The following is a 25,232-nucleotide window of genomic DNA, read 5'->3' on the forward strand; positions in this document are numbered from 1 at the left end:
TGCACTGAGAGATGGAAAGTGATGTCTTGTTTGCAACTGGTGTGCATGAGGGAAATCTGAAGGGACTTGAAGAAAGATTAAAATGGAGCTTGGTATTTTGAAGCTCTTTTCCCAGCTAAAAGCAAGCTGGTTTGGGTTTGCGAGTGCTCAGACTAATTGAAGGTTGGCCAAAGTATATGCAGCCAGGTTTAATACACCTGCAACTTGCTTTTGTTGAAACTTTTCAGTGTAAGGGAAAGTTGAAGAGATGGTTCTTACTATTACGTTCCATTCTATGGTCCAGATATCTCAGTACATAATACACGAGTCTCTCATCAAATCTGTCTTCAACAAAAATATGTGTACACGGTGACTTGGAAAGGAATGTGCATATTATAGTAACAGACTGGGTAAAAGGAAGTATGCCATAGATCTGAAAGTGTGAAAACCTTTTTTGAGTAGCCGTTCTTCTTTTTGGGTTTAAAGCAACACTTCTGTTTTTCCTAACATTACTCGTTTCAATTGCTAATGCAGCTGTGCTCAGGCGCTAGCTAAGCTCTTTCGTTTTTTGAAGGAGTGATTTCATGGCTTCTGGCACAGTGGTTTGGATTGACTAATACTGCGTAAAGCAATTTTTTTGCAGGAGCTGTCTTTGTGTGCCAGAATAAGAGGCAATTCCCATTGAGTTCCTTTTTAGTTTTGCTTAAGTTAGTGGTGCTGTAGAACAGATTGCAGGCACCCAGAGCCTTGCTGGTTTTCTTCATGCTGCAGTTGAGCCAACACTTCTTTTCCTGTGTTTTCCTCAATCAGTAGTGGCATGTATGAAACCTAGTCTCCCCCTGCTCACTTCTCACATTGCTGTGCAGAACATTGCGGATGGACGTTTGGGAAAATGACTTCTCCGCATCAAACTCTCTCCCAAACTTCAGTTTGTAGTTTCACTTACTTCATGTATTGGTGCCACACACGGTGCTCTTTCCTGCTCCTGGTCAACATAACTGTCTTTCTTTCGCTTTTCTAAATTACAAGGAGCATAGAATAATTTTGCTGTGATTGCATTAGTGTAATAAATGTATTGTTACAAAAGTCGTGTGCCACCCCCCGCTCTCTGCAAGATTCCAGGCACTCACCCAGGGTCTGTGTTCCTGTGTAGAATTGAGACTGTCATAGATTTAAGAAATAGGTTTATTCACCTGTTTACACCTTCAGTCTGCATAGAGGGAATCTGGATTTTACAGCCTGGTTGTTTCAAGAGGGGCTTGTCCCCCATAGCAGTGCAGCCCTAGAGTCTAAGGCAGGCATGGCCAAACTTGGCCCTCCAGCTATTTTGGGACTACAACCCTGACCACTGGTCCTATTAGTTAGGGATGATGGGAGTTGTAGGCCCAAAACAGCTGGAGGGTCAAGTTTGGCCATGCCTGGTAAGGCATCTCTCACAGCCAGCCTTCAGCCAACCTGCCCAAGATGGATCCCAGTCTTTCTTCTCCCTTCTTCTTCTCAGAACACTTTGCTCCAGAAACACTCTTTTCCTGACAACTCACACCCTGTTACAGTGGTAACCTTCCAAACCCCCAGTCTCTGTTTACACCTCAGGGCAAGGGGGGGGGGGGGTAGGACAGCATTGCCCTGTATTGTTTCTTAATGGCCCTAGCTTGGCCAGGTTGTTCTGCATAGGCTAGCTCAGGAGGTCCTCTGCAGCTTGTATTTCTCCTTTCGCATCACAGATAATCAAAATCCCACCATTTATTAATTTCTAGGCTTGGGGGGTTTCCCCCTCCCAATCTATAACAATATTGACTGTAATGTTGGATATTTAAAATAATAATAATAACAATTAGGAAAAAGGCTAAGGAATATGCATTTCAAGTTGTGGGGAGGGGGAACTAGGTAGTATTGCCCCTCTCCATCTTTCTAGCTTTCCAGGTTCTATGGCTTTATTCCTGTCATTTCCCCAGATGTCAAAACATCACAGTGCATCCACTCTTGGCTCCCTGTGTAGTGGTTAAGAGCGGTAGACTTGTAATCTGGTGAACTGGGTTCGCTTCCCCGCTCCTCCACAGGCAGTTGCTGGGTGACCTTGGGCCAGTCACACTTCTTGGAAGTCTCTCAGCCCCACTCACCTCACAGAGTGTTTGTTGTGGGGGAGGAAGGGAAAAGGAGATTGTTAGCCGCTTTGAGACTCCTTCGGGTAAATAAAGCGGGATATCAAATCCAAACTCCTCCTCCTCCTCCTCCTCCTCCTCTTCTTCTTCTTCTTCTTCTTCTTCTTCTTCTTCTTCTTCTTCTTCAGAACCCTCCTTGCTCCTTTCTGCAACAAGTATTCTGACCCTTTTACTTTACTGTCTCAGTAAACACCCCTTTGTCAGAGAAAGGTCTGGCCTATTCGTTGTTGTTCCCTTCCATGTACATTACAAGCGCATACCACTCTCTAGACTATAGTTCTGGAAGCGGCATAGGGCAGGCTGATCTGTGCAGAAGACCATTCTGTAGTATTGTGGCAATCTAGTCTAACCACTGTTGTCAGTTTTGCCTGCCCAACTGCTGCAGCTAGATGGACCGGACCTGCTGGTAAATGTTTGAGCAGCTGTTTGCAATTGCAACCGTTTGTTTTAAAGCAGTAATTCTCTGTTAATACCGAGTAGTCTCTTTAAAAGTCATTAAATCAAAACACCCTTTTTAGCAACACTATTTAAAAATGAGAATTCAGAGAGATTGGAATGAGCAGAAACAAATGGGCAATTTAAAATATTGCTTGAATTCCAAAAACCAGTAGGTAAAGCTGTAAGTTTTAAATCAAAGTATTCTATCTTCCTCTTCTCTGGGAAGAGACCTTCCTTGCAACAGTATCTTACGGCTTGTCCAGTGTAAAGGAAGTGATTATGACAGTGAGGGCTATGATACTTGTTTTTTAATGGATTTTATGAATCAGCGCGAATGAGGGGTGGAGGGGCTAGCTAATACCCAATGAGCAGGATAGACCAAAGTGATTCCCCAGATGCTATATGGAGTAGAACTCTGGGGATGGAATCAGAAGCTGTTAGAACGGCTTGAAATCTTCCAAAATTTTTACCTCAGAAGAATTCTAGGCCTCCCTCAGAGTACTCCGGCAGCTCTCCTAAGAGTGGAAGTAGGATTACCTTCTGTGTCTGCCAGGGCCCACTTAAGATTCCTGCGTTTTTTCACCAACCTCACAGATGCCCCGAACACCTTATTGGCTAAACAAGCCTTTGTATCATTACAAAATAATACTACTTGGCATAAAATCCTACTAGATATCCTATCCAGATACAATCTACCTGAGTTTAATACTCTCAAATTGTGGAGCCCTGATAAAGTTCGGGAATGGATCTTTGAAAAAGACGCCTTTTTGGACTCCACAAAGATAAAAAACTCTGGGTTTTCCTACTGGTTTCCCCGAGTAAAAGCAGTCAAAATCTGTGCCAACTACTTGGTGGAGATCACTGATCCCACCCTTCGGAGAGCTTTCACTATGGCACGGTTTCAAACACTGCCAACTGCATATCTGACCGGTAGATTCACAAAAACCCCAGTAGAACATTGTTTATGCCCTTGCCTTATGAAAATTAAAGAGGATCTTACACATTACCTCCTCTATTGCCCCATCTATTCGGGCTTTAGAGACGCATTGCTGCAAATTATACCCAACTCTATAACCAATCCTGAAGATAGAGTAAAATTTTTGTTAGTTGATGCAAACCCTCGTATTACCCATGTGGTAGCGGTTTTTGTGATGAAGGCCATGAAAGCCAGGGAAAGATTTATGGATGACAATGTAAAGACCCCTTCATCGTCTGCTTAACTCGTTGCTTGTTTTCCCTCTCTTTCTATTTTGTGGGATGAAGGTTTTGTTGGCGTAGTATGTAATGAATTTTAATATTTTTTAACTATTGTTGTGTTGATGTTTGTGTACAGGCATGGTCCTCACAATAAACGGATTTGATTGAGCAGGATAGACCAGTGGTTTGGTATCCTATCTTTCAAATAATGCCAGAGACGATCAGTTCTATGTTTATGTTTCCATTGTGTCCTATTATTTTCCTCTTCAATGCTCCAAACGTCACTACAGGGTGGAAGATATTGCCACGGTTTATTCATTTGGGGTCATGTCAGTTGTGAGAGAAACTGGTTTATAGAACCAACTACAGAATTCAGAGTGGCATTTGCTTTCCAAGATGTGCTAAGTGTGCATTTGGTGTGCTGATCGCTTGGATGTAATAATTTTGCAAGTACTCCCAACTTTGAAAGGCTTTCCCAATCATTCATGGGAGTTTTAAGTTTATTTGGTGGTAAAGTGTATATCCTCCACCAGGGCCAGGGCCTTCTCAGTGATGGCTCTGACCTGGTGGAATGCTCTGTACCATGAGACCAGGGCCCTGCAGGATTTACGGTAACTTCCTTCCGCAGGGCCTGTAAGACAGAGCTATTCCACCTGGCTCTCAGCTTGAACTTAGCCTGATCTTTTATTCCCCTTCCTTCCTTCCCTCCCCCTCCCCTTTTTATGAAGATTACCCACTCTGAGAACCCACAGCTAATTCTCCCCTGGTCTGCGCACTGGTCCAAAGAGGACTAATTTAGCCAGCTAGCCCTGGTGATCATCTAATGTTTATTGGATGGATTTTCCCCCTAAATTGGTTTTTGAATTCTGAATTTATTGTTATTCACGTTTTATACTGTATTTTATGCTGTTTTTTGTTGCATCAGTTAAATGTTTTAAATTTGTTGTTAGCTGCCCTGAGCCTGGTTTTTGAACCGGGAAGGGCAGGGTATAAATAAAAATTTATTATTATTATTACCGTACTTAATTGGTTAATTAGTCACTCCCTAAGATTAACAATAGCACTGCGATGTACTTATGCAGCTAGGGGAGTTTGTTGTTTTTGCTTTGTGAGTGCATAAACACACACACACACACACACACACACACACACACATACACACACCAGGTATTTTGCCTTTATGGAATGAATGTGAGTGACCCATGCCACAATGTGACAAAAGGCTAGCGATTTCCTGTGGTTTACAGTGCTGTATATTCTAATGCCAAACCATTATCGGCTTCTTGGATTTGGCTTGCGTCTAGCCTGGAGGGAGACGTCGAGTCTCATTAAGGACAGAGATCTAAGTTCAGGCAGGGACATGGGAGGCTGTTTTTGTATCAGGCCGGAGTCGCAACCTGCTATGTTTTTATTGTTCAAGATGTAATGAGGAACAAATATTATAGTTCGGTATGGGGTCCGTGACCAAAGCGACAAGTAGAAGGTAGTGCATCAAGTGAGAGCTATGCAAAGCTGCAGCCGGAATAACCTTCTACATAATATAGCTAGAGGAAAGGAATAACTTTTGTCGAAAGCTGGGATCCCACAAAGCCTCGGACATGCTTACTGGAATGTGTGACCCACTTTGAATGGCAGACCCCTCTGCTTTTGAAATTCTGGTCAGTTTCAGAAGTCACCACACTGCCCCAAAAGCCGCAAGGGAACTTCTGTTGTGCATTTTTTTCTGTACAACAGGCCTAGGTAAAGGTAAAGGACCCCTGGGTGGTTAAGTCCAGTCAAAGGTGAATATGGGATTGCGGCACTCATCTCACTTTCAGGCTGAGGGAGCCAGCGTTTGCCCACAGACAACTTTCCGGGTCATGTGGCCAGCATGACTAAACCGCTTCTGGTGCAACGGGACACCGTGACGGATGCCAGAGTGCACTGAAACGCTGTTTACCTTCCCAACTCAGTGGTACTTATTTATCTACTCGCACCAGTGTGCTTTCAAATTGCTAGGTTGGCAGGAGCTGGGACAGAGCAATGGGAGCTCACCCCATCATGGGGATTCAAACCACCAACTTTCTGATTGACAAGCCCAAGAGGCTCAGTGGTTTAGACCTCAGCGCCATCTGTGTCACAGCAGGCCTAAGACGGAAATCTCATGCATTTTTACATGGGAGAAAGAATAAGAATATTTGAACCTAGTTGTACTTCTTTCTTTACCCCACCTCCCATATAAATCCTGCAGAGAAAGGACTTACCTTTTGTCAAGTAAACTTTTTGAAGTTGCCTTTGTTAATATATTTTCCCACATTTTTGTCCAGGTACCTGAGGGCAGTGAATATGTCTTTTTATTCTCTCAGTACAGTCATGTGGGGTTACATTAGGAACATAGATAGCTGCCTTACACTGAGTCACATCATTGATCGATATAGCTTAGTATCCAATCCAAACCAAATAACTTTATTGTGCTAGCTATTGGCCATGACAAATCTGAAACAAAAATAAATGCACGTAAAGGGATACCGTGCCACAAATAATAGTCTTTATTTAGATTTCTGTGTCTCCCTTACAGATGTAGCTTAGTATTATCTATACTTATTAGAAACAGCTGTCTGGGCTCTTCATTTCCCAGCCCTGGCCCTAGTTATTGGGTTGCTGGGGGGTTATTGGGATGTTGTTTTTATTTTGATTATATATTTTGTGGTTTTATATTCTGATTTTGTTCTGTGCACTGCCCTGAGACCTTTGGGTATAGGGCGGTATATAAATTCAATAAATAAAAAAAATAAAAATTAGTTAAAGGTAAAGGTAAAGGGACCCCTGACCCTTAGGTCCAGTCGTGGCCGACTCTGGGGTTGCGGCACTCATCTTGCTTTACTGGCCGAGGGAGCCAGTACAGCTTCCGGGTCTTGTGGCCAGCATGACTAAGCCGCTTCTGGCGAACCAGAGCAGCGCACGGAAACGCTGTTTACCTTCCCGCCGGAGTGGTACCTATTTATCTACTTGCACTTTGACGTGCTTTCAAACTGCTAGGTTGGCAGGAAAAAATTAGTTACCTGAGATTAAATCTGGGACCCTCTGCATGCTGCTGAGCTAAGGCCTTTTTACAAGATTAGGTTTGTTTCAGAGAGAGGGGGGGAGTGTAACTGGCTTGGGGCACCCAGTGCGTTTTATGGACAAATGGAGATTTGAATCTGGGTCTTTGCAGCCCACGCCTCTCCTTACGACAGCACAGAACCTAACAGTGACCTCACCTGCCAGCCCTTTTTGAAATCAAGGCACCAGTGTTTGCCCTCTGCATGTTTGTTGTATTTTCTGTAGGAAGCAAACCTTGTTTTATTTGCATCTGAAGGGTCCAATTTGCTTTCGTTTCTATTTGACTTAAATGTTGAAAGACTCTTAAATTTTAGTTTACTGCTTTCAGTGAATAAACAAGTATTTTTATTTTATTTTTTAAGAAAGCCAGCCTGCATTGAAAGAAAGATGCCAAAGAATAGCAGCTCTATTCTGATGCCTCAGGCAAAGAACCGAATAGGGAGAGGTTTTTCTTTGCTGTCTTCCTCTTCCTCATAAGCTTGGGTCCCTAATCATTAATAGAGGTGGTCTAACCACATTTTTCATTTCCTCCCACTGCAAGCCCAGATCCTTTCCTCTCTCTTCCCCTTCACCTCTTCCTTAACCTTCAATGGGGCCAATGCAAACATTTTTAAAAGATTTATTTCAAGCAGCTTCTGACATTTGGCGTTTGCATTAAGACCTCCAGGATTCGCTTTTGTGCCTATGTCTGAAATGCAGGAGGAAATCCTGCAATCAAGTTTCATAGTTTGTGCATCCTTAAAATTCTGCACTCTCTCTCTCTCTCTCTCTCCCTCTCTCTCCCTCTCTGTTCCCCTTTCTTCAATATTTTCCACTGTGGAAAATTTAGGCAGTGAGTGGAAGTATCCGCATTAACTCTGGAAATTCTTAAGTCAGGAAAATATTACTTGGTGTCGTTGTCATTATGCTGGCCTGGAAGAAAAATGTTTAAATGCTAGGTGAACAGGCTCTACCACTTGCAAACATATATAAAGACAACATATATAAAGACAACTATGAAAAGGGTTGGAACGAAATAAAAAGAAATCTAGATATATGGGGAAGAATGAACTTATCATGATTAGGCAGAATTGTAGCCATTAAGATAAACACATTGCCCAAAATGTTATTTTTGTTTCAGTCAATACTGGTAATAAGTAACACATCATGCTTCAAAAAATGGCAAAAGGATATCTCAAAATTTATATGGAAAGGGAAAAACCAAGAATAAAACATAAAATATTTACAGATATTAAAGACAGAGGAGGTTTCTCCCTTCCAGATTTCAAACTATATTGTGAAGCTGCATGCTACTTGGATCCGAGATTGGATTAAACTAGAAAATACTATCTGATTAATTTTAACCTTATGCTTCAATAATCAGAATTCCCTGCCCCCTTTGATTCTACTGAGCATTGCACTCTGCATTTTGGATGTTCCAGACACAACAGTGAATAATATCCTTAATTTTGTGTGTGTGTGCCACAATTCTGCAGGAGTTCAGAAGAAGCACAAAATGTGGATGTGCTTCATGAGGACCTTTGCATTCCTTTTTTTAAAAAAGGGGGGTTTCTAGTCCTTATGGCTGAATGCACTGACTCTGAAAGTCTATGCTTGCTGATATCCTAGAAGCCAAGTCTGAGATTTCCAGTAGGGCACTGGGCTTCAGTGTATACAGTAGGTACATACGGTGCCTTTTTTGGGGGGGGAGGTGTGCAGTGGTACGCATGCCCCTAAACATTTTGTGAATATACGTTTAGCCTCACTGAGGGGTAGTATTTCAATATGAGTAGGAAATGAGAGTGCCCCTAAATATATATGTCAGGGAACTGCCATCGGAGGGACAGGAGGTGGAAGGGCTCACAGAGGTTGGGAGAGACTCAGCAGCTGAAGAGGGAACCAGCAGGGGGAGAGAAGGAGCTCCGAGGGAAAGTGAGCGGGAGGGATGGCTCAGAGACACTTCCAGCGAAGGTAGTGGGGAGGTTTCAGGACCTCCTATAGGGACACCCATTCCGTGCCGGAAACTGTCGCGCCGTGAGTCCAGGAGACGCGTTTCCGTCAAGGAGCTTTTATGTTGGAAGAGATTCCGGAAGCAACCACTGTCGGAATCTGCCAGCGACTGATGGAGCCATGCTTAAGGGGCTCCATTACACACAGAGGTTTGCGGACTTAGTCAAACTCTGAGGGACTAGGATTTTACGCACAAGTAGCTCGACATCCCATCACAATATATTTTAGAAAAATAGCACAGGGTACATAAGAAAAAGACCTGCTAGTTTAGACTAAAACCCAGCACCCTATTTTCCACAGTAGCCAGATGCCTAGGCAAAGCCTGCAGAATAGCTCAGTCAGCAGAGCATGAGACTCTCAAGGTTGTGGGTTCGAACCCCACGTCAGGCAAAAAGAATCCAGCATTGCAGGGGGTTGGACTAGATGTGGTCCCTTGCAACTGTACAATTCTATGGTTTTATTATTCTACTTAGGACATGAGCGCAATCAAATCCTCCTGCTTATGCATAGCCATCATACTCTTCTTTATTAGCACAAGTATGTCACGCCTTCCCTTCAAGGAGCTTGAGGTGGTGTACATGGCTCTCCCTCTCTCCTTTTTTATCCTCAGGACAAACCTGTGAAGTAGGTTAGGCTGAGATCGACAGTGGCTGGCCCAAGTTCAGCCCAGGAGCTTCATGGCTGAGAGGGCATTTGAATCCCAGTTTCCCAGATGCTACAGGGGTCAGCAAACTTTTTCAGCAGGGGGCTGGTCCACTGTCCCTCAGACTTTGTGGGGGGCCCGGACTATATTTTGGAAAAATATATATATATGAACGAATTCCTATGCCCCACAAAAAACCCAGAGATGCATTTTAAGTAAAAGCACACATTCTGCTCATGTAAAAACACCAGGCAGGCCCCACAAATAACCCAGAGATGCCTTTAAAATAAAATGACACATTCTACTCATGTAAAAACACACTGATTCTTGGACTGTACACTGGCCAGATTTAGAAGGCGCTTAGGCCGTATCCGGCCGCCGGGCCTTAGTTTGCCCACTCATGTGCTAGTCCAACACACAGAACTAGTAGCCTTATTCTCCACGATTTTGTCTAATCCCATTGCCCCTCCCCATCTTGATCAAAACCAGAATCACAATGCACAGTGTTTTCTCGTTTTAAACAGGTTGCAGAAGTAACCACCTTTTTCTTCATGCGCAGCTTTTGGAACCATTGGGTTAATACTTCTAGTGCAGAGTACATAGTCCCATGTGTACAAAATTATAGTAGGTGTGCTCATTGCAGCTGTCAGCTGATAGCATGAAACTGGGAAGATGTCAGTTCTCATGGTTTGCATAATGGGTGTGTTAATCAACATGGGGCGTGGGAATCCCCACTTGAGTCTCCCAAACTATAATATCCCTGGCCCAATTCAATTAAAATATGTGCATAAAAGTTATATGTAATGAGGGGACCCGCACACTGGTCTTCTCTTTCCTACATCTGGCGCATGGGTGTGCCACACAGACATTACATGCAAATTGTCTGCAAATGTTAAGCTTGAGTAGACCCAAGCCATTTGGTTTTTAACTCACATAGATCTGGGAAATTACCCAGACTCTTCAGGCCCTGGTAAGCTTTATTATTTTGGAAGCTACTGTGAAATCTTTCCCTTTCAGTGTTTTAAGGGATCTTGTTGTTTAGTCGTGTCCGACTCTTTGTGACCCCATGGACCAGAGCATGCCAGACACTCCTGTCTTCCACTGCCTCCCGCAGTTTGGTCAAACTCATGCTGGTAGCTTTGAGAACACTGTCCAACCATCTCGCCCTCTGTCGTCCCCTTCTCCTTGTGCCCTCCATCTTTCCCAACACCAGGGTCTTTTCCAGGGAGTCTTCTCTTCTCATGAGGTGGCCAAAGTATTGGAGCCTCAGGTTCAGGATCTGTCCTTCCAGTGAGCACTCAGGGCTGATTTCCTTCAGAATGGATAGGTTTGATCTTCTTGCAGTCCATGGGACTCTCAAGGTTCTCCTCCAGCACCATAATTCAAAAGCATCCATTCTTCGGCGATCAGCCTTCTTGATGGTCCAGCTCTCACTTCCATACATCACTACTGGGAAATTAAGGGACCTAAGCAGTGCTATTTTTCTAGAAAAAAGAGGTGAATGCCTCCCTTGAACGCCTCACCATGAACGCCTCCCTTGTTCTGTTATAATGGCAATGGCGCCCACTTGAGAGGTGCCGGAACAGCGGTCCATTGAGTTCCAGCTGGGGGGGAAAAAGCCCTGGATCTAAGTGATCTTCCACACACATCACTTGCAGTGTTAGCAGCTGATTGATCTGCAGATCACACATTCTCACATTCCTGTTATCCTGCTCACTCCAGTTGTGAGCCATGATGGTTAGGTGCTGGGAATGGAAGGAAAATAACCCTGAAGGTCTTCATCACATCCAAATCCCGAATGATTACTATTATTATTATGCTTGATATTTCCCTACTCATACCTCCCATCAGTGACTTAGATAAAGGTGTTGGGACTCGATATTTTAAAGGTAAGGGAAACTAAGATCTGATGTGGAGTGGCTGAGCATCAGAAACACCTCCCCCCCCTCCTGCAACTGATAAATGAGTGGGGAAAAACCAACAGTGGAATCAGGGGCTCAGGATTTAGAAATTTATTTCTGTGGTAGGAGCTAGCTGCTAGACAAACCTAAACCTTCCATAGACTGAAAAATGACCCTCTGATCTTGGGAATTTGGCTCAAAGGGATATTAAGCCCGCGGTCTCTCTCTCTCTCTCTCTGAGAACTTAAGCTTTGAAATCTTTTTAACAATGGCCATTTCATTCCATCTCCATTTTTAGAGACACACCCGATTCCCCCCCCCCTTCATCCTTCCCATTCTTTTGCCTCCTCATTCCTTGTCAATTTCTTGGCCACACATCCTTGTCGTTTCTCCCCTTTATTTATTTAAAATATTTATAGCCCTTCATCCATGGCAAAACCAAGGCGGGGTGCAACAAACAATACAACCATATAGCAACAATCTAACTTTTTTTTAAAAAAAAATGTAATGATAATCAGATTAAGGCAGCTGAAAGCAGTCAACTGCTGAGCGGGTTAAGCAACCAAGGCTGAAACTCCTAAAAGGCTCAGGCGTATAAATGCGTCTTTTAAGGCACTGGCAGGCTAGTACAGTGAGATGTGCTCTTCTAGATATATGGGTACCAAGCATCTTAGGGCTAATATTCTGGCAGCCATATTCTGCTTCAATTGAGTTCAGCTCCTGAGCAGCCTTCAAGAGTAGTCCCAGTTGGGAGGTGACCAGAACGTTGATCAGATGTCTCATCCAAATGTCACCTGTGGAAAAATCCAGAAATGATCTCTGTGGGATGAATTCTCTCCATGCAGGCATTGCAACCTTTGGCAGTGTCCACCACTGTGCCATGAATTCTGTGGGGAGAGAATTCATAATCCACCGTCGGACCCAGCGCTACACATTGTGGCATGCATCAACTGTTCCAGTTTGTTATGAAGGGAACATGCAGATCTGGAATGGGGAACCTGTGATCCTTCAGTTGTTGTGAGATTTCCATCAGCCCCAGTCAGCAAGGGTAGGGGTGATGGGACTTGTAGTCCAACAACATTTGAGGGGCTACAGGTTCACCAGTCCTGCTACATGGTTTCCATCAGGGCCTTTTTTTCAGCCGGAACTCAGATGGGCACCATCGCCCCAAAATGGCAGGTCCTTGTGTCTCAATGGGAGGAGAAACCACATATCCGTCGGGTTCTTCAGGCCTTCAAAGTGCTGGTCTGTGCGCAGCCTCATGGGATTAAGGAAGAACACATCAATGCAGAAAGCAATGAGTAGGATTAGGAGAAGGCCTAGGATGGCAGATATCATGACGTTGAGCAAAAGCCAGTGGTTCCTCTCCCCCACACAGCCGTTGAACCACATGCAGTGATGATCAAATCCACACATACACCCTTGTTGCAGGTCCCACAGTGCTTTGATGTCACATTGACATCACATATGTGACAGTGGAGGTTTTCAATGACTTGAGCATGCTGGCTTCAATTGAAAAAGAATGAGGGAGTTTGTTCACGGTAAGTTCTGGCACCTCATTTTTTCTAGAAAATCAGCACTGGTATCCCTTCCTCACTCTTTTTTCTTGCGCCTATGTCCCTTCAGTTCCTTTTAAAAGTTGAATTGAGGGTGAGGCAAGGGAAAGGCAGGCAGGGAGTGAGTGAGGTGAAGGCAGTCTGTAGTGGGAAGATCAAGGACTCCTGGTTGCTCCCTATTTTATAGGGGTCAGGGAATCACATGACCTTCTGGCCTGCTGGTATAAATCAGATCAAGTGTGGCCAGTCTCGCTGCATTTCCCTTCTTTGACCAGAGCCAGCCAGTTGTGTACAGGTTGAATCCATGCCTCAAATTCCTCAGGCCTCCACTTAAGTACGCACTGCAGCTTGAAGCTCTTGACAGACCTGGAGATACCGATCTGAACTTAAAACAATAGCGCTTGCAGGCTTACGTAATTTTTGTCCCAAGTTAATAGTCTCAAGGTTTCCCTGCTGTCTATGCTGCGTTAAGCGTTCTCACCGACCGGGAGAAAGCAGTTTGCAAGTTGAGTCTTCTGACTGATCCTTCATCTGACACACTCCTTTCTCGTGACAGGTTGCTGAATTCCATAAAGCCTGGTTTGGTCAAAAAGATCAACAGACTGCCAACTCCCATTGCAGGACTGGTAAGTATCTTGTGGCTGAGACATTTTGGTTGTCTTGTTTACATCCTGGTGTTGTGGTGGCCGTTTTCTCCAGAGTAATGCAAGCACACCAGCCTTATTAAATGTGTGCAGCGGTAGTGAAAATTCACATTGCTATTTATGAATCTCGGATGATTCACATTGCTATTTATGAATCGGATGCATTCCGATTAGGATCTGAACGTTTTAAATCACAGAGTATTTAAAAAATATATATATGACTGCTTTGGACTTTTTGAATGCACTGCACCCAGGGTCCCGTTTTTATTTTGAGTGCACCCTGATTCCTTCTGCATCTTCAGTAAAAGTCACTTCTAAGAAAACTGTGTCTTAGAGCTAAATTTAGCAGAGGCTTTATTCTTCTTTATATGTTACATAATTATTATTCTTTTTTTGCTGATTTAGGAAACTGTATCTTGACCTATTGTTTGTTTAAATTATTGACCATTTACTGAAGAATAATGTGGTGGTTCTACTGATTTTTTTTAAAAAACAAAGGCAGTGGAACAACCTTTCCCAGTTAGAGCCCTGTTCAGGTACACTCCATTCACACATACAGCAAATGCATGGGGCAGGGAGTCGGAAATCATTGGCAGAAATCATTTCCTGAGGTCAGGAGGTGTACTCCAAATCTGCTCACCTCTGTATCGGTGGGCGATGTTGTGCACAGGTGGCCGTGCCTCATTAGTTTTCCGGCGTGGGGGTGGAGGTCCACCACCTCATCCCTATGTCATGGCCAGCCGCATCACCTGTGTTGAGGGACAGCTGCAGCCAATCAGCCAGCAGGGTGGGAGTGGCCACAGGCCATTTAATCATGGCGCAACCAGATGGTTCCCTCGTCATTGGATCACACTACCTACCCACCCTCCTTCTAATGCATTGCTCTGATTTGATCTTGCTATGGCAGTTGTCGGTCGCCATGTTGTTGGGGCTAGGTAGGAATTTTTTCCACTCGGCAAATTGGCACCTGCCATTTGGTTTTCGCCTACCTGGTAGCAATCATCTGGGGTCAGGAGGTGTACTCCAAGTGTCAGACAGGGATGCCTGAACAGGGCTATAGAGAGAATAGTAGATGCCTATCAAGGTTTGCACATTTTTGCTCTGCCTGATACAGTAGCATTGCAATGGCGAATATGATGTCATTTCAACAGGATAAATTTAGGGTTGGGAAGCAGACACAGAGCAGCACAGCATGAAAGGCATCTGGGATGATATGTTGATAGAACGTAAAGTTGAGAGTGGGCATGAGACATGAAGGAACAGCCATCCATTTTGCTTAAGGAGGATATCAAGGGAGATGGATGAAGTTGTAAGGATCTGTGTTCCGAGACAGACACAGTGGTGGCATGACACAGGTCTTGGAATGCAGATTTTGTAGCAGGAACATGAAACTGAACCCTCTTTCCACCCTCGAAACTGTTGTCCTCCTCCTCGCCAATCACGTCTCCCCATCAACCATATCTCTCTTACTTTGCCCCATGGAGCCTGGCCGAGAGAAACGTGGTTGAGTGAACAGTTGGAGAAAACAGATGCAATTGGCAGCGGAAAATTTGAGGTGTGTCTACTGTATATTGTTCCTTCCTGAAGCTTTGTAGCAGACATACGGGTATGCAACCATCCTATCACGTTGGGGCTTAAGGCTTTGGATGTTGTTCAGATGCCTGATTATCTTCTTCCAAAGCAACTACTCTATTCCCAACTCAAGAATGGAAAGCGAAATACCGATGGACAGCAAAAGTGGTTTAATAAGGCTCTTGAGGCAAATGTCAACAAATGTTGTATAAACACTGATAACTGGGAAACATGGGCCTGTGAGCGCTCCAATTGGAGAACAGCCTTTACCAAAGGTGTTATGGACTTTGAAGAAGCACGAACTTAGGATGAAAGGAGAAACAAGCTAAGAGGAAGACACGTTTGGCAAACTCTCACCCTGATCAACTCCTACCTGGAAACCTATGTCTCCACTGTGGAAGGATGTGTGGATCCAGAACTGGTCTCCACAGTCATGCACTCACTGTTAAGACTGTGTTCATGGAAGACCATCTTACTTGGCTATGAGTGATCACCAAAGAAGAAGAAGAAGAAGATTCCTGAGGGGAAGAGATCAAGCTTCCCATCTGCTATTGGCGTATTAAGAATATCAACTGAGTAGAAATTCTAACTGTAGAATCTTCCTTTGCTCCAAGTATTCTATGCAGTGTGTCTAGGGAAATAAATAATCCAAACTGTATACTTGCAGATGTGTCTCTCTCTCTCTATGCTAGTGGTTTGATGCACCTGTGGGACACTTCTTTCTTTATCTAGCATGAGATCTTGTTTATTATGTAATCTGCAATTGGCTTGATGTAGCAGTCTATAATCACTAGGGTGAACATACTGGAAAGGAATATGCATGACTCACTATGTGGAAATGGAGTGGAAAGGGCCTCTGGAAAGCCAGTGTTTTTTGACTCCCAAAAGTGGGTTGATTTTTTCTAAACTCTAGACATTGGCTTTGCTGAAATCTGGATGTCTGTTCTGGAAGCTTTCTGAAAACTTGCTTGAAAAAGCACAAATCTGTAGCCAGCAGTGCACGCTTGTCATACAGTTCATGAATACATGACAATTTATTCTCAGTCTTGCACTGTTTCTTAAAGGAGTTTTTAAATGTGGTTCATTGCACCATTTGGGTGGGAATGGGGAAATGGATCCCATAATTTGCTCTTTGTGCAAAGCTTTTAAAGAACCAGCAGCTATGAATAGTGCAGAATGCTTACAAATGGTGATAGTTATTACAAGAGCTTTAAGTGCATGCATATGCAATATGTTTTTAAGATCTTTCTGACAGTAAGAGCTGTTGAAGAATGGAAATGTCTCCCTTGGAAGGTAGTGGACTCTCCTTCACTGGAAGTCTTAAAGCAGAGGTTGGATGGACATCTGTCATGGATGCTTTAGCTGAGATTCTTGCATTGCAGAGGGTTGAACTAGAAGACTCCCTGGTCCTGAATGGGGTAACTGTGCCCCTGAAGGACCAGGTGCACAGCCTGGGAGTCATTCTGGACTCACAGTTGTCCATGGAAGCACAGGTCAATTCTGTGTCCAGGGCAGCAGTTTATCAGCTCCATCTGGTATGCAGGCTGAGACCCTACCTGCCCGCGGACTGTCTTGCAAGAGTGTTGCATGCTTTGGTTATCTCCCGCTTGGACTACTGCAATGCGCTCCATGTGGGGCTACCTTTGAAGGTGACCCGAAAACTACAATTAATCCAGAATGCAGCAGCTAGACTGGTGACTGGGAGCAGCCACCGAGACCACATAACACCGGTCTTGAAAGACCGACATTGGCTCCCAGTATGTTTCTGAGCACAATTCAAAATGTTGGTCCTGACCTCTAAAGCCCTAAACGGCCTTGGTCCCGTATACCTGAAGGAGTGTCTCCACCTCCATCATTCTGCCCGGACACTGAGGTACAGTGCCGAGGGCCTTCTGGCGGTTCCCTCACTGCGAGAAGCCAAGTTACAGGGAACCAGGCAGAGGGCCTTCTCGGTAGTGGCGCCCGCCCTGTGGAACGCCCTCCCACCAGATGTCAAAGAGAAAAATAACTACCAAACTTTTAGAAGACATCTAAAGGCAGCCCTGTTTAGGGAAGCTTTTAATGTTTAATAGGTTATTGTATTTTAGTGTTTTATTGGAAGCCGCCCAGAGTGGCTGGGGGGACCCAGCTAGATGGGCGGGGTAATAATAATAATAATAATAATAATAATAATAATAATAATAATAATAATTAATTCCAACTCTCCAGTTCTGTGATTCTGTGCTAGTTATTTATTGGCTGTTGGATCTGCTTGTTCCTGTCAATGTATAAAGGACTGATATGTGTCCTGTTTTGTTTTGAGCGGCTGCTGGTAGTTCACAGTACAGTGGTACCTCGGGTTACATACGCTTCAGGTTACAGACGCTTCAGGTTACAGACTCCGCTAGCCCAGAAATAGTACCTCTGGTTAAGAACTTTGCTTCAGGATGAGAACAGAAATTGTGCTCTGGCAGTGCGGCGGCAGCGGGAGGCCCCATTAGCTAAAGTGGTGCTTCAGGTTAAGAACAGTTTCAGGTTAAGAACGGACCTCCGGAACGAATTAAGTACTTAATCCGAGGTACCACTGTATACAGAGAATCCATCGCCTTGCGTGTTCCCCATGGTACAGAATTTCAGGAGATGCTTTATTTTTTTTAAGCGAATGTATAGACATGATGTGTCACTCAGGGGGCAAATGGCTATCGTAGCTTTGAAGTCTCGAGGCAGCATTTCTGTAGGAAGGCGCTCTCTTTTTCTCCTCAAATTTCCTTCCTGTCTCTGAATAGTGTCACTGTGAGAGAGAAAAAGAATGAACTTATTTTGGGCTTATCTTTTGTTTGACTGGGGTTGAGTGGGGTTTGTAGCATTACTTCAGTTCCTTACCGCTATCCCTATGGGAATTTCAGACATTTGCCTCAGAGGGTGTGTGAAAAAGGAGTCAGAAATAATAGTAGGAAATTGGGGAAGGCGAAACCGAGCGGCCAAACTATAACTGCACTCTGGCTCAAGGCTCTTTTTGGCTCTTGGTTTCAACCCTAATGAAGAGAGCAATATTGGCTTGCAGACATGCTTTAGAAAGAGTTTGTGTATAGAAGTCAGGGAAAGAAAGTTCTCTATAAAAACGCTCAAACCTTTCGTAAATGACTGCAACCCTACAAGAAAGAGAACTGTAGCAAAATGGATAATAAAGAACAGCTTCCTGGAAAACTGGATGCTTATTAGATTATTTTCTTAGGAAGTTTATTTTGGCTTGGGAATCTACAGGAACTTGGTAGAAACCATGTTATAGGAGTGAGAACTGCCTGTCTTTTGGAGTCTTGTTCTAATATATATATTACTGTTTTTAAAGCTCTGTCAGTTGTCCAATAATTGTCATTCTCCAGGCGCTGAACAAGAAATATAGGGCAGCATTAGTCACACTCCATATAGACCCCATGAAATAGTTGTGCAAGTCCATTGACTTTGTTGGGTCTGTTCTGAATAGTGACCTCCTTGAACTTCAGATCAGCTCTGGAGGCCATGCTCATGGTGTCGTTGCCAAATGTAGTTCAAGGAGCAGTGAAATGTGGGACACTTTTCCCATGGTTGCCCCAGGCAGCATGGCTAGTGGTCAGGGATGATGGGCGCTGGAGTCCAACAACCAATACAGGGCAACAGGTTTCCTTTCTCTGGTCTAGAGGCAACCATGGAAAAAGTGTCCTACATTTTCAAGTGTTGAGGTGAAGTGATTTTTTTAAAAAAATTGAGCCACACCTTCTACTGCCTCAATGATTTGCTGCTGCTTTTTTATGTTTCATTGTGATTTTATGTTTTTTTTTTGGGGGGGGGTGTTTTTATATTATGTAGCCCATCATGGGGCCTCTGCTTAACTGATGGATTCTTAATAATATTATTCTTAATAATAAACAAACATGTGAACTATATATACAGTCATACCTTGGATCTCAAACGCCTTGGCTCCTGAACAAACCTCCCAAACGATCGAAACCCAGAAGTGACTGTTCTGGTTTTCGAACATTCTTTTGGAAGCTGAACGTCCAACAGGGCTTCCGTGGCTTCCGATTGGCTGCAGTCCGTTCGATTTCCAAAACGTTTGGAAACCAAAGCGTGGCTTCTGATTGGCTGCAGGAGCTTCTTGCAGCCAATTGGAAGCCGCACTTTGGTTTCTGAATGTTTTGAAAGTTGAACAGACTTCCGGAACAGATTCTATTCAACTTCCAAGGTACGACTGTGTGTGTGTGTGTGTGTGTGTGTGTGTGTGTGTATTTCAAAAACTCAAAATAGCCAAATCAACAAAAATGCAATTCCGTGCAGCAATAAAACAATATCGGGTGTCACCCACAGTTAAAAACAATGTAAAACAACAAAATCAGTAAGGATACAGTTCTGTAAATCATAGAATCATAGAATTGTAGAACTGGAAGAAACCCTCAGAATCATCCAGTCCAACCTCCTGCAATGCGGGAATATGCAGCTCTCCTATATGGGGATCGAACCTGCAACCTTGGCATTATCAGCACCATGCGCTAACCAGTGAAGCTACCCAAACCTAAAGCCCTAATTCCGAAAGAGCGATGGGACTAGAAGGTCGTATGCCAAGTAGCAAGGAGTACAAACCTAACAACTCCAGAATAAAGCAGCCACGTGAAGACCTGGTAATAATAAAGGCATCAGGTTTGTGATAATAAAAAAGAATAGCATGTGAGAATAAAACAGGTCATGAAGGAGGTGCCACCTGAGCCTCGATGGGGAAGACATTCCATCTGAAAGGGGCCACTGCTGAGAAGACCCTTTTATCTTAAGGCCACCTGCCCTGTCTCAGCTTGCAAGTGTCACTTGGAGCAGAAAGGGCTGCGGGGTCTGGCTTTGGACGCAGCGAGCCGAAGATACTTGCAGACTCCGTGTGTTTGCGTGTCAAATGTTAAATAAATGCAGTTAAATTGGTTAAACTCTCGTTCCAAAAATAAGTGGAATTTTTCTGTGAGAAAAGCGAGAGCTCTGTTTGTATTTCACAGTGGAAGACATTTGCATGACAAAGAAAAATAATAAAAAAATGTGAAGAATTTGCATGGGTGTAGGTGCTGGCAAATCATCAGGGATTTTGTTTTCTGTTTTTAAAAGGGAGCCATGCTGGCATAAAGCAGATTTATTTTAGCTGCATTTGGAATATCCATTGTTTTGCAAAGAAATAATGATTTCTTTGGTTTTTCTTTAACTGTTAAACATCCTCAAAGTGGATTTCTTCAGTTTGTCAGGGCAACGGTTTCTGTTTTCACTCCACACTTCCTACTGTTACTGTTACTGTTACTGTTACTTTTACTTTTACTGTTACTGCTTCGGGGGCTGGGAGCCCTTCTTTCTGGTTCTCTGTGTAGCCTGAGTGAGGTAGACATGTACTCTAACCAAGCTCTTAAATCCACAAGCACAGGATATTGTAGGCTGGAAGGTTGAGAAATCTGGGTGGCAATGTCCACTGGCAATAGTCATCTTTCCCTTCCCACAGGTAGTGTGCACCCTCCCCCCAATGCTTGGAAAGGTGCCACACGGGTTACCTGGCAAACATGATCTGTGCTCTGATTGGCTTAAGAAGCGTGTCGGCTGTCACTCAACCCAATGTGGGTAGTAAGCATTTAAAACAGGGGGATGTGATCCTTACCTTCGTCAGCTCAGCATCTGTTTTTCCTCATCAATAAACAGAAACCCAGCAACTGGCCACCTATGCTGTGTTACTCACAAGGAGACTACACACCTGTCTGTAAATTACTTGGTCAGCATAAGTAAGGTAAAGGGACCCCTGACCATTAGGTCTAGTCGTGGCCGACTCTGGGGTTGTGGCGCTCATCTCGCTTTATTGGCCAGCATGACTAAGCCACTTCTGGCGAACCAGAGCAGCACACGGAAACGCCGTTTACCTTCCCATCGGTGCGGTACCTATTTATCTACTTGCACTTTGATGTGCTTTCGAACTGCTAGGTTGGCAGAAGCAGGGACCGAGCAACGGGAGCTCACCCCGTCGCGGGGATTCAAACCGCTGACCTTCTGATCGGCAAGTCCTAGGCTCTGTGGTTTAACCCACAGCGCCACCTGCATCAGCATACGTAGGTCTGAGCTAAAGAGCTCTTTTTATTTTCCATATTCTGCTTTCTCCATTTTGTCGTTCTCTCTTCCTTTTCCATTCTTAATGAAACTTGGTATAATTCGGCTACTGGGGCCTAGAGTATGTTCATGCCAAATTCTGGGGTTCTGGGTACAGGGCAAAAGAGCGGGATTTCACAGGGGAAAGAACAGGTTGTGCTGTGCCAAGTTGGGAGGGCAGCTGGATGCTAGCCCTGTTGTCCCTGATAAATGGAGAGGGATCACACTCACCCGGTGCTATACCAGCTGCACTGACTCCCGATAGAGTACAGGATCAGGTTTAAGGTGCTGGTTTTAACCTTTAAAGCCCTATACAGCCTAGGACCCTCGTACCTACGGGACCGCCTCTCCTGGTATGCCCCACAGAGGACCTTACGGTCTTCAAATAAAAACATCTTGGAGATCCTGGGCCACAGGGAGGTTAGGCTGGCCTCAACCAGAGCCAGGGCTTTTTTGGCTGTGGCCCCGATCTAGTGGAACGCTCTGTCACATGAGACTAGGGCCCTGCGGGACTTGACATCTTTCCACAGGGCCTGCAAGACAGAGCTGTTCCACCAGGCCTTTGGCCAAGGCACAGCCTGACCCCCTCATTCTGTAATCCTCCTAGAACTTTAGCCCAATGGTTGCCATTAATTTGACTCTAGAATTGAATTGATTTTAGAATGTATTTCAATTAATTGATTGTGATGTTATGTAAACTGTGTTATTTTTACTGTTGTTAGCTGCTCTGAGCCCAGCTTCGGCTGGGGAGGGCGGGATATAAATAAAATTATCATCATCATCATCATCATCATGGGAGTGCTGTCTCCAAGTCCCTATGGAAGCGATTGTTTGGCCTCCCAGAATTCATTCCATGAGGCAGTTGTAGGGGGTTAATGTGGAGTGCGGGAACGTAAGGACACAAGAAGCGTTTGCTGGATCAGGCCAATGGCCCATCTAAATTAACATCCCTGTTTTCACAGTAGTCAGCCAGATGCCTGTGGCAAACCCACAAGGCAGATTTGAGCCCAAGAGCCCTTTGGCTTCCTGTGGTTTCCAAGCAACATTACTGCTCCTGACTTCGGAGGCAGAGCATAGCCGTCATGGCTAGGAGACTTGGATAGTCCTCTCATTCATTGATTTGCCCGTTTTGCATATTTGTCTGTTTTAAAGACATCCATGTTTGTGGCTGTTATGTACTGAAGTTCTCACCCTGGGCCAGCAGGGGGATACTGTAGATAGTTCAGGTCCACATATGCAAATAAGGGATCGAAAGTGACGTTCAGTGATTGGATAGTTACAGAAAGTTGTTACAGTTACGTTGTCCTGGAGCTCTGTATAAGCAGGCTGACTGAACCCTTCAGTTCAGTTCTGTTCTGGCCTATGAATAAACAAGAGCTGTTTGAAGAATCGCTGTGTCGTCTGATATGTTCACCCACAACTTAACAGTGGCCATCACTGCCTCCCATCAGATAACTCAAGATTCAGGATGCTGCCAGCCTGCTTCCAGGGCAGTTGTGCAAGGAAGGGCATAAGAGGACTCTCCTAGCCTCCTCCTAAAAACCACGTAAGAGACAATCATGGTATTCTGTGCACATTGATATCCCCCCCAGCACTTTTGCAGACCGAGAGTGAAGATGGAATGTCGAAACATCTCTACCACTGTGTTGCAACAGTTGGCTGTGGCTTCTGCGGTGTAGACTCTTGTCATAGCTAACCGGTTATTTCCTATGGCCTGACCCCAGAGCTAACCTCTCAAAATTGGACTCGAAAGCCAAAACTGCGGTCAGGACCCTGGGTGCTGGAAGAATGCTTGGACAGCTGTAGTTGGAGCAGAGCTTTCTGGAAGGGAAGGGGTTAAAGCACATCCCATTCCCAAATGAGTTTCTGTTTTGTACGTGTGCCTGCTCATTTTATATCGGACTTCTCTGGACTCATCTCACAGATTTATTGTCCATTCCATTTCCCCATCCTGTTTCCATTTGAATTATGGCTCTTGGAGAGACGAGCAGCCTTAAGAGAGGGATTTTTCTTCGTTCCTCGGTTGAGCTGTAAGTTGTGTGTTCGTACTTAGGGGCGATTGCATGAAAAGGGCAGAAGTATTCAGGAAAAAGCTTTCTTTGATTATTTCTCTTTGGGTTGGAAATAAAAACATACCTAATAGTGGGATCCTTTCTTTCTGAAAGTCTTGAGCTCAGAGGACTATAGCAACTTTAGCAAGAGTTGACAGGCAGTTTTGCCTCTGTGAACGGTGAATGATGTCAGTTAAAGCAAACCTTTAATTGTGTGCAGGGTTGGGAATCTGTGGTCCTTAAGTTGCACTGCATCACCCATCATTCCTGACGATCGATGGGAACGGGAGTTCAACAACTTCTGGAGAGTCCCATGGTTTCGTATATTGGAAGAGCATGCAGTTTCATTGAGCTGCACCTCGCTCTTGTTTGCTGTTTTCTGGAAAGTGGAAATAATCCTTGTTGTGCTGGTGAAAATGCATATGGCATTGCTGAAAAATTTGTTGCGGTTTTGTAGGATTTGACACAAATGCATTTGATGCAGCAGGAGTTGCACCTTCAGCTACCAGTAAGATGAACCTGCTTTTGGGATTAAACTACTTTCCTGCAGGATGGCTTTCCTGCCCGGTGCTTAGTGCTAAAAAAAGGATGCTTCTTTTTAAAGCATTCACCATTACTACCCTCAATATTGGGTCCACAAGGTACCACCGTCCTCATATATTTTTTTGTCATTAATATAAACATTCAGAAAAGCTTGCTGTGTAACATCTGGGTTCTGAAGGGGGTGGAACCCCCAGATGAGTTGTGACAATTGAACGCTCTGTATTTGCCCATTGCTGCCATTCAAGTTGACATTAGATAAGGAAAGATGACGTGATATATGAATGCCCGCTTCATTTGTTTGCAAATCCTAACTTAACCCTCATGGCTTATATTTATCCTTGTGTATGGTTCTGGAAAGATAAAGGAACTAAATTGCCCTTATCATCAACTCCCTTTCCCCAGGATCTTTTGTGTACACAAAATCTGTCTTTATCTGCAACAGCACAGTTCTTGGTAATATCTTATTCTTGCAGGTGTGATACCAGCTGTGTAGACCATGGTTGGATCCCTGTCGGAGTTTTCCATAATGATTGTAGCTTGGCTAGCCACACTTTTAACAGATCTGAAGCCAGTCTTGGGAATACAGACCCAATGGATCGTCTCTTCCCTAGAGCAACATCCCCACCCCACCCCACCCCTCAACTATAATTATATACCCTCCAACATTTCTCCGATGAAAATAGGGGCGTCCCATTCCATAATGATAATTGTACTATTTATACCCCACACATCTTACTGGGTTGCCTCAGCCACTCTGGGCATCTTCTAACATATATCAAAACATAATAAAACATTAAATATTAAACAAAACTTCCCCATACAGGATTGCCTTCAGACAGCTCAGGGGTCGGATAACTCCATACCCTCCAACGTTTCTCCAGTGAAAATATGGAAAATATGGGAGTCATTTTGGACTCACAGCTGTCCATGGAAGCGCAGGTTAATTCTGTTTCCAGGGCGGCTGTCTACCAGCTCCACCTGGTACACAGGCTAAGACCCTACCTGCCTGCGGACTGTCTCGCCAGAGTGGTGCATGCTCTAGTTTTCTCTCGCTTGGACTACTGCAATGCGCTCTACGTGGGGCTACCTTTGAAGGTGACCCGGAAACTGCAATTAATCCAGAATGCGGCAGCTAGACTGGTGAGTGGGAGCGGCCGCCGGGACCACATAACACCGGTCCTGAGAGATCTGCATTGGCTCCTAGTACGTTTCTGAGCACAATTCAAAGTGTTGGTGCTGACCTTTAAAGCCCTAAACGGCCTCGGTCCTTATACCTGAAGGAGCGTCTCCACCCCCATCGTTCAGCCCGGACACTGAGATCCAGCGCCGAGGGCCTTCTGGCAGTGAGGTTACAGGGAACCA

At 44.5% G+C, this 25,232-nt stretch overlaps 1 protein-coding gene across 47 annotated transcripts in view; it reads left to right on the forward strand.

Annotated features, from left to right (window-relative positions):
* LIMCH1 (LIM and calponin homology domains 1) overlaps positions 1-25,232 on the forward strand; it is a 222,385-nt gene that overhangs the window by 84,136 nt on the left and 113,017 nt on the right. For 44 of the 47 annotated variants that reach the window (XM_083459670.1, XM_083459681.1, XM_083459715.1 and 41 more), the window contains exon 3: positions 13,503-13,572. In XM_083459670.1, coding sequence (XP_083315796.1) covers positions 13,503-13,572 — 70 coding nt within the window. Of the gene's footprint in view, positions 1-8,427; positions 8,514-13,502; positions 13,573-22,880; positions 23,307-25,232 lie in introns of those variants that run through there. The other 3 variants (XM_083459702.1, XM_083459711.1, XM_083459701.1) reach the window with 2 other exon arrangements.

This window comes from Podarcis liolepis (genome assembly GCF_965112155.1).
Source record: "Podarcis liolepis genome assembly, chromosome: 9".
NCBI lineage: Eukaryota > Metazoa > Chordata > Lepidosauria > Squamata > Lacertidae > Podarcis > Podarcis liolepis.